Source organism: Petromyzon marinus, assembly GCF_048934315.1.
Source record: "Petromyzon marinus isolate PM22_M1 ecotype Great Lakes invasive population chromosome 76 unlocalized genomic scaffold, UKy_Petmar_22M1.pri1.0 chr76_unloc.1, whole genome shotgun sequence".
Lineage (NCBI taxonomy): Eukaryota > Metazoa > Chordata > Hyperoartia > Petromyzontiformes > Petromyzontidae > Petromyzon > Petromyzon marinus.
This window is the reverse complement of record NW_027422618.1, coordinates 1,504,952-1,513,976: the sequence shown is the minus strand read 5'-3', so window position 1 is coordinate 1,513,976 and position 9,025 is coordinate 1,504,952. Positions and strand designations below refer to the sequence as shown.

The 9,025-nt window shown below is 54.1% G+C and overlaps 1 protein-coding gene across 1 annotated transcript; it reads left to right on the top strand.

Moving 5' to 3' along the window:
* Window positions 1-443: 443 nt before the first annotated feature.
* Window positions 444-6,949, top strand: LOC142908198 (uncharacterized). Its single transcript, XM_076058516.1, has 4 exons — window positions 444-555; window positions 3,909-3,986; window positions 5,277-5,499; window positions 6,380-6,949. Exons 2-4 carry the CDS (start codon window positions 3,938-3,940, stop codon window positions 6,780-6,782), a joined length of 675 nt encoding a protein of 224 aa, XP_075914631.1. The 5' UTR covers window positions 444-555; window positions 3,909-3,937; the 3' UTR covers window positions 6,783-6,949.
* Window positions 6,950-9,025: the final 2,076 nt, after the last annotated feature.

The window sequence follows — 9,025 nt, the reverse complement described above, 5'->3', positions numbered from 1 at the left end:
GCACCACGCCCGCCCGGCCGCCTTTGTCTCTCCCACAGGGCTGGCGATGTTGACCACCGCGCACGTGGCACCGGCGTGCCCATTTGAGGCTGAGTCGACCTAGGGGGGGCGAGGAGGCGGAGACCTCGCGCCTGACAAACCGGAAGTAGCGGCGGGGGATGGGGGCGGGGCGGTAACTGGGGGCGTGGCGATGGGCGGTGGCTGTTGGTGGGGGTGATGCTGGTGGGCGGGGGCGGTTTGCTGGGGTGGTGGGGCGGGGCTGTTGGGCGGGACGGGGGCGGTTGGATGGAGTGGTGGGCGGGGCTGCTGGGCGGGACGGGGGCGGTTGGCTGGGGTGGTGGGCGGGGCTGGTGGGCGGGACGGGGGCGGTTGGCTGGGTTGGTGGGCGGGGCTGGTGGGCGTGGCGAGCATTGCGCCGTCATCGACTTGGGGGCGGGGTTACGTGACGTCGTGGGAAGTGTCGTCAGAGCCCTGGTCACGTGCGCAGCAAACGGCCGCTTCTTGAGATTGCTCCCCGTCGTGGTCGTCGTGATCCGAGCGTTACCACTCAGACAGGTGGGAGCGTGAGTCCGTGATGTGAGTCCGTGATGTGAGTCCGTGATGTGAGTCTGTGTTGTGAGTCTGTGTTGTGAGTCTGTGATGTGAGTCCGTGATGTGAGTCTGTGTTGTGAGTGTGGTTGGTGATGTGAGTCTGTGTTGTGAGTCTGTGGTTGGTGATGTGAGTCTGTGTTGTGAGTCCGTGATGTGAGTCTGTGTTGTGAGTCTGTGTTGATGATGTGAGTCTGTGTTGTGAGTCTGTGGTTGGTGATGTGAGTCTGTGGTTGGTGATGTGAGTCTGTGTTGTGAGTCCGTGATGTGAGTCCGTGATGTGAGTCCGTGATGTGAGTCTGTGTTGTGAGTCTGTGTTGTGAGTCTGTGATGTGAGTCCGTGATGTGAGTCTGTGTTGTGAGTGTGGTTGGTGATGTGAGTCTGTGTTGTGAGTCTGTGGTTGGTGATGTGAGTCTGTGTTGTGAGTCCGTGATGTGAGTCTGTGTTGTGAGTCTGTGTTGATGATGTGAGTCTGTGTTGTGAGTCTGTGGTTGGTGATGTGAGTCTGTGGTTGGTGATGTGAGTCTGTGTTGTGAGTCCGTGATGTGAGTCCGTGATGTGAGTCCGTGATGTGAGTCTGTGTTGTGAGTCTGTGTTGTGAGTCTGTGATGTGAGTCCGTGATGTGAGTCTGTGTTGTGAGTGTGGTTGGTGATGTGAGTCTGTGTTGTGAGTCTGTGGTTGGTGATGTGAGTCTGTGTTGTGAGTCCGTGATGTGAGTCTGTGTTGTGAGTCTGTGTTGATGATGTGAGTCTGTGTTGTGAGTCTGTGGTTGGTGATGTGAGTCTGTGGTTGGTGATGTGAGTCTGTGTTGTGAGTCCGTGATGTGAGTCTGTGTTGTGAGTCTGTGTTGTGAGTCTGTGTTGATGATGTGAGTCCGTGATGTGAGTCTGTGGTTGGTGATGTGAGTCTGTGGTTGGTGATGTGAGTCTGTGTTGTGAGTCCGTGATGTGAGTCTGTGTTGTGAGTCTGTGTTGTGAGTCTGTGTTGTGAGTCCGTGATGTGAGTCTGTGGTTGGTGATGTGAGTCTGTGTTGTGAGTCTGTGTTGTGAGTCTGTGTTGTGAGTCTGTGTTGATGATGTGAGTCTGTGTTGTGAGTCTGTGATGTGAGTCCGTGATGTGAGTCTGTAGTTGGTGATGTGAGTCTGTGTTGTGAGTCTGTGTTGATGATGTGAGTCCGTGATGTGAGTCTGTGGTTGGTGATGTGAGTCTGTGGTTGGTGATGTGAGTCTGTGTTGTGAGTCTGTGTTGTGAGTCTGTGTTGTGAGTCTGTGTTGATGATGTGAGTCCGTGATGTGAGTCCGTGATGTGAGTCAGTGGTTGGTGATGTGAGTGTGTGGTTGGTGATGTGAGTCTGTGTTGTGAGTCTGTGGTTGGTGATGTGAGTCTGTGTTGTGAGTCTGTGTTGTGAGTCTGTGGTTGGTGATGTGAGTCTGTGTTGTGAGTCTGTAGTTGGTGATGTGAGTCCGTGATGTGAGTCTGTGGTTGGTGATGTGACTCTGTATTGTGAGTCTGTGGTTGGTGATGTGAGTCTGTGTTGTGAGTCTGTGTAGATGATGTGAGTCTGTGGTTGGTGATGTGAGTCTGTGTTGTGAGTCTGTGTTGTGAGTCTGTGGTTGGTGATGTGAGTCTGTGGTTGGTGATGTGAGTCTGTGTTGTGAGTCTGTGTTGTGAGTCTGTGTAGATGATGTGAGTCTGTGGTTGGTGATGTGACTCTGTGTTGTGAGTCTGTGTTGTGAGTCTGTGGTTGGTGATGTGAGTCTGTGTCGTGAGTCTGTGGTTGGTGATGTGAGTCTGTGTAGATGATGTGAGTCTGTGGTTGGTGATGTGAGTCTGTGTTGTGAGTCTGTGTTGATGATGTGAGTCTGTGTTGATGATGTGAGTCTGTGTTGATGATGTGAGTCTGTGTTGAGAGTCTGTGGTTGGTGATGTGAGTCTGTGTTGTGAGTCCGTGTTGTGAGTCTGTGTTGTTAGTCTGTGTAGATGATGTGAGTCTGTGTTGATGATGTGAATCTGTGTTGATGATGTGAGTCTGTGTTGTGAGTTTGTGTAGATGATGTGAGTCTGTGGTTGGTGATGTGAGTCTGTGTTGTGAGTCTGTGTTGTGAGTTTGTGTAGATGATGTGAGTCTGTGGTTGGTGATGTGAGTCTGTGTTGTGAGTCTGTGTTGTGAGTCTGTGTTGTGAGTCCTTGTTGATGATGTGAATCTGTGTTGTCAGTCTGTGTTGTCAGTCTGTGTTGATGATGTGAGTCTGTGTTGTGAGTCTGTGTTGTGAGTCCGTGTTGATGATGTGAGTGTGTGTTGTGAGTCTGTGTTGTGAGTCCGTGTTGATGATGTGAATCTGTGTTGTGAGTCTGTGTTGTGAGTCTGTGTTGTGAGTCTGTGTTGATGATGTGAGTCTGTAATGTGAGTCTGTGTTGATGTTGTGAGTCTGTGTTGATGATGTGAGTCTGTGTTGATGATGTGATTCTGTGTTGTCAGTCTGTGTTGATGATGTGAATCTGTGTTGATGATGTGAGTCTGTGTTGATGATGTGAGTCTGTGTTGATGATGTGAGTCTGTGTTGATGATGTGATTCTGTGTTGTCAGTCTGTGTTGATGATGTGAATCTGTGTTGATGATGTGAGTCTGTGTTGTCAGTCTGTGATGTCAGTCTGTGTTGATGATGTGAGTCTGTGTAGTGAGTCTGTGTTGATGATGTGAGTCCGTGTTGATGATATGAGTCTGTGTAGTGAGTCCGTGTTGATGATGTGAGTCTGTGTTGATGATGTGAGTCTGTGTTGATGATGTGAGTCTGTGTTGTCAGTCTGTGATGTCAGTCTGTGTTGATGATGTGAGTCTGTGATGCGAGTCCGTGTTGATGATGTGAGTCTGTGTTGATGATGTGAGTCTGTGTTGATGTGAGTCTGTGTTGATGATGTGAGTCTGTGTTGATGATGTGAGTCTGTGGTTGACGATGTGTCTGTGTTGATGTGAGTCTGTGTTGATGTGTCTGTGTAGATGGTGTGAGTCTGTGTTGATGATGTGAGTCTGTGTTGTCAGTCTGTGTTGATGAGGTCAGTTTGTGTTGTGGGTTTGTGGTGACGAGGTGAGTTTGTGCGGTGAGTCTGTGGTGACGAGGTGAGTCTGTGGTGACGAGGTGAGTCTGTGTTGTGGGTTTGTGGTGACGAGGTGAGTTTGTGTTGTGGGTTTGTGGTGACGAGGTGAGTTTGTGTTGTGGGTTTGTGGTGACGAGGTGAGTTTGTGTTGTGAGTCTGTGGTGACGAGGTGAGTTTGTGTTGTGACCCTCTCCCCCCCCCCCCCCACCGCTCTCCACACAGAGACCCTGTGGATTACAGCGAGAGACGCCATGAACGCCGCACAACACAACGACGCTGCTCTGGGCATTCATGTCATGGGTGGGTGGGTCGGTGGGTGGGTGGGTCGGTGGGTGGGTGGGTGGGTCGGTGGGTGGGTGGGTCGGTGGGTGGGTGGGTGGGTGGGTCGGTGGGTGGGTGGGTCGGTGGGTGGGTGGGTCGGTGGGTGGGTGGGTCGGTGGGTGGGTTGGTGGGTTGGTTTGTTGGTGAGTGAATGAGTGAGTGGGTTTTGTTGGTGAGTAAGTGAGTGGGTGAGTGGTTGGATTTGTGGGTGAGTGAATGAGTGAGTAGTTGATTGGGTAGTTGGGTGAGTGGGTGTGTGGGTTTGTGGGTTTGGTGGGTGTGTTGGTGAGTTGGTGGGTGGCTGGGCTAGTTGGTGGGTGGGTGGGTGGGCTTGTGGCTGGGCTTGTGGGTGGGTGAATGTGCGAGTGGGTCGGTACGTGGGTGGGTTGGTAGGTGGGTGAATGGGCGAGTGGGTCGGTACGTGGGTGGGTTGGTAGGTGGGTGTATGGGCGAGTGGGTCGGTACGTGGGCGGGTCGGTAGGTGGGTGAATGGGCGAGTGGGCCGGTACGTGGGTGGGTTGGTAGGTGGGTGAATGGGCGAGTGGGTCGGTACGTGGGTGGGTTGGTAGGTGGGTGAATGGGCAAGTGGGTCGGTACGTGGGCGGGTTGGTAGGTGGGTGAATGGGCGAGTGGGTCGGTACGTGTGTGGGTTGGTAGGTGGGTGAATGGGCGAGTGGGTCGGTACGTGGGTGGGTTGGTAGGTGGGTGAATGGGCGAGTGGGCCGGTACGTGGGTGGGTTGGTAGGTGGGTGAATGGGCAAGTGGGTCGGTACGTGGGTGGGTTGGTAGGTGGGTGTATGGGCGAGTGGGTCGGTACGTGGGCGGGTTGGTAGGTGGGTGAATGGGCGAGTGGGTCGGTACGTGGGCGGGTTGGTAGGTGGGTGAATGGGCGAGTGGGTCGGTACGTGTGTGGGTTGGTAGGTGGGTGAATGGGCGAGTGGGTCGGTACGTGGGTGGGTTGGTAGGTGGGTGAATGGGCGAGTGGGCCGGTACGTGGGTGGGTTGGTAGGTGGGTGAATGGGCAAGTGGGTCGGTACGTGTGTGGGTTGGTAGGTGGGTGAATGGGCGAGTGGGTCGGTACGTGGGTGGGTTGGTAGGTGGGTGAATGGGCGAGTGGGTCGGCACGTGGGTGGGTTGGTAGGTGGGTGAATGGGCGAGTGGGTCGGTACGTGGGTGGGTTGGTAGGTGGGTGAATGGGCGAGTGGGTCGGTACGTGGGTGGGTAAGTGGGTCGGTGTCTGAGTCTTTCTGTCTCTCTGTCTCTCTACAGATCATCAGGTCCGCCACTGCTGCCTGAACAAGAAGGAAAAACCGAGATGCTTCATCCTGAAGCGCCCCCCAATCGGCACGGGCACCTTCACAAGCCAAAGGCTCATCCCCATGACCACCACCACCACCACCACCGCCGCCACCGCCGCCGGCACCTCCAGGGAAGCCAATGTCATCATCAGCACTGCTGGTGCTCTGCAGGCCTCTGGGGTTTCTGATCCACGGTGAGACTCCCTCTGTGTGCTCATAGGGCTGGGGGTGTTGGGGACGAGATGTCGACTCCCTTTCCCGGTACGCAGGAGTTCATGGGCTCGATCCCGACCGCTGACGACGCCTGCCGCTGCTGCTGTATATTTGAAGTCTGCGTCTGTCTGTCTCTCTGCCCGTGGTCGTACCTACGTGGGTTCTCTCCGGGTCCCTCCGGGTTTTCACCTCCACATTTAGAATCGACATCACCACGTGGTTAGAGTGTTTGGCTGCGATACATTTCTTACGTGGGGATGATGATCACGATGATATCAGCCACTGCCTTGAGCCATCATTTGCGATGGCGACGCTGCTTCTGATCAAGAGCTACAAAAATCAGTGGAAGCCTTAGACTTGGTGAAATAAAAAAAAGAGTTTAGTTTTTGCATGGGTCTCTGGGGGTCTCTGTGGGTGTCTATGGTTCTACACGAGTCTCTGCATCTCTATGGGTCTCTGTGCGGGCCTTCTGAAAGAGGGCTACACAGTAGCTCTGTGGAAGCCTTAGACCTGGTGAAATAATAAAAAGAGTTTAGTTTTTGCATGGGTCTCTTCGGGTGTGTCTACATTTCCACGCGATGATGATGATGATGACCACGGTGATATCAGCCACTTGATCGAGCTGCTATCTCTCGTGGTGGCCAGGTCGCTTCTTACACCCGGTAAAATAGAGTGATAGTTTTAGATTTTGTTTTTAAATCCGCCACCGTGCGTTGAGTCCGTTAGTCCACCCACGGAAGGATCTGGTGGTGGTGGTGGTGGTGGCGGTGATGATGCAGAGCGACTACGGCCTCTGGCTATTGTAGCGAGAGGCTAAAGTGGTGGCGCCGTGCTGCTGTGGTGCTGCTGCTACCTCCACAGAGCTGAGCCGAAGGAGATGCCCCCATCATCATCATCCTCCTCCTCCTCATCATCATCGTCATCGTTCTCACCGCTCATCTACACCAATGTGGAGTGGACGGAGTTTGTGGAGGCGGAAGAGGTGGCGGTGAAGGAGGTGGAAGGGAAGGCAGAGTTGGGTACGGAGGAGGTAGAGAAGATGGAGGAGATGGAGGAGGTGGTGGTGGAGCCGGAGCAGGTGGTGGTGGAGTTGGACGAGGAGGTGAAGGAGCTTGAAGAGAAGGCGGAGGAGGTGGACGCGGAGGAGGTGCAGCATCCGCAGAGCAAGAAGAAGCAAGGGGCGTGCCTGGCGCAGGTGGCCAGCGCGCTCCGCTCGCTCCTCCGCCGCCTGCTGATTTGTGGTGGCCGGCCCATGGCGCATTAGCGGGGTCGTGGTGGTGGTGGTGGCGTCGGTGCCAGCTGCCACCACAAGCAGCACCACCCAGCCACCCACCCACCCACCCCATTATGTATCGCGTTGTAAATAATTTCATAGCTTTGTAAATAATTATTGTAAATATTGTCATGGCAAATACAGACAGCAGGAAGTGAAATGACGTTGCAGACTTTGTGGTGTTTGGTGCCTTCGATTGTCAGTGCTGTGTGGGGTCTGGGATCATAATGGCCGTGTCAGGGGTGCACCTCCTCCACAACCTCTTCCACCTGCCGCCTCCTCCTCAGACTCATTCACCCACCCACTGATTCACTCACCAACCCACTGATTCACTCATCCACCCACTGATTCATTCACCCACCCACTGATTCACTCACCAACCCACTGATTCTCTCACCCACCCACTCTTTCACTCACCCACCCACTGATTCAATCACCCACCCACTGATTCAATCACCCACCCACTGATTCAATCACCCACCCACTGATTCACTCACCCACCCACTGATTCACTCACGTACCCACCGATTCACTCACCCCCCCCCACCGATGCACTCACCCACCCACTGATTCACTCACCAACCCACTGATTCTCTCACCCACCCACTGATTCACTCATCCACCCACTGATTCACTCACCCACCCACTGATTCACTCACCCACCCACTGATTCACTCACCCACCCACTGATTCACTCACCCACCCACTGATTCACTCACCCACCCACTGATTCACTCACCCACCCACCGATCCAATCACCCACCCACTCATGAATTCGTAGCGACTGAACCGGAGACACTTCAAGAGTTGGAGGCGCCCTGTTTATTAACACCAACGGGTTAACACTTTCTAAATAATCCGTCTATAGTCGACTACGGTTGCCAGTCAGGACAGCTGGTAGGCTGCCTGTGTGCCGACGCCGAGATGGTGAAGACGGAGACGACGGTGAGGACTTAGCAGCACGACGTGGATCCCATTTCAAACGACAGCCCGGACCGAGGTCCTCTCTCGAGGGCCCCTCTTATACCGTCAGCGTGGCCTGGCCCCGCCCCCGGCCACGCCCCCTTGAACCTACCCGCGGGTTCCTGGTGTGTCCCTTCACTGAGACACTGGGACACTGAGACACTGAGACACTGGGACACTGAGACACTGATACACTGGGACACTGAGACACTGAGACACTAGGACACTGAGACACTGAGACACTGAGACACTGAGACACTCAGACACTGAGACAATGAAACACTGAGACACTGGGACACTGAGACACTGAGACACTGAGACACTGACACTGAGACACTGAGACACTGAGACAAGGAGACACTGAGACACTGAGACACTGGGACACTGAGACACTGAGACACTGAGACACTGATACACTGGGACACTGGGACACTGAGACACTGGGACATTGAGACACTGAAACAATGAGACACTGAGACACTGAGACACTGGGACACTGAGACACTGAGACACTGAGACACTGGGACACTGAGACACTGGGACACTGAGGCACTGGGACACTGAGACACTGAGACACTGGTACATTGAGACACTGGGACACTGAGACAGTGGGACACTGAGACACTGGGACACTGAGACATTGGGACACTGAGACACTGAGACAAGTAGACACTGGGACACTGGGACACTGGGACACTGAGACCCTGGGACACTGAGACACTGAGACACTGGGACACTGAGACGCTGGGACAATGAGACACTGGGACACTGAGACACTAGGACAATGAGACACTGAGACCCTGGGACACTGAGACAATGAGACACTGGGACACTGAGACACTGGGACACTGAGACGCTGAGACACTGAGACACTGGGACAATGAGACACTGAGACCCTGGGACACTGAGACAATGAGACACTGAGACACTGAGACACTGGGACACTGAGACACAGGGACACAGAGACACTGAGACACTGGGACACTGAGACACTGAGACACTGAGACCCTGGGGCACTGAGACACCGGGACACTGAGACACTGAGACACTGGAACACTGAGACACTGAGACACTGAGACACTGGGACACTGTACACTCGGACACTGAGACACTGAGACACTGAGACACTGTGACACTGTGACACTGAGACACTGGGACACTGAGACACTGAGACACTGGGACACTGAGACACTGAGACACTGGGACACTGAGACACTGATACAATGAAACACTGAGACACTGGGACACTGAGACACTGAGACACTGAGACA

Bases quoted from the DNA above. Each gene is read 5' to 3' on its own strand.
- LOC142908198 (XM_076058516.1), top strand. From the start codon at position 3,938: ATGAACGCCGCACAACACAACGACGCTGCTCTGGGCATTCATGTCATG. The intron at 3,987-5,276 runs GTGGGTGGGTCG...GTCTCTCTACAG, and splicing joins TCTGGGCATTCATGTCATGG to ATCATCAGGTCCGCCACTGC. The intron at 5,500-6,379 runs GTGAGACTCCCT...CTACCTCCACAG, and splicing joins TCTGGGGTTTCTGATCCACG to AGCTGAGCCGAAGGAGATGC.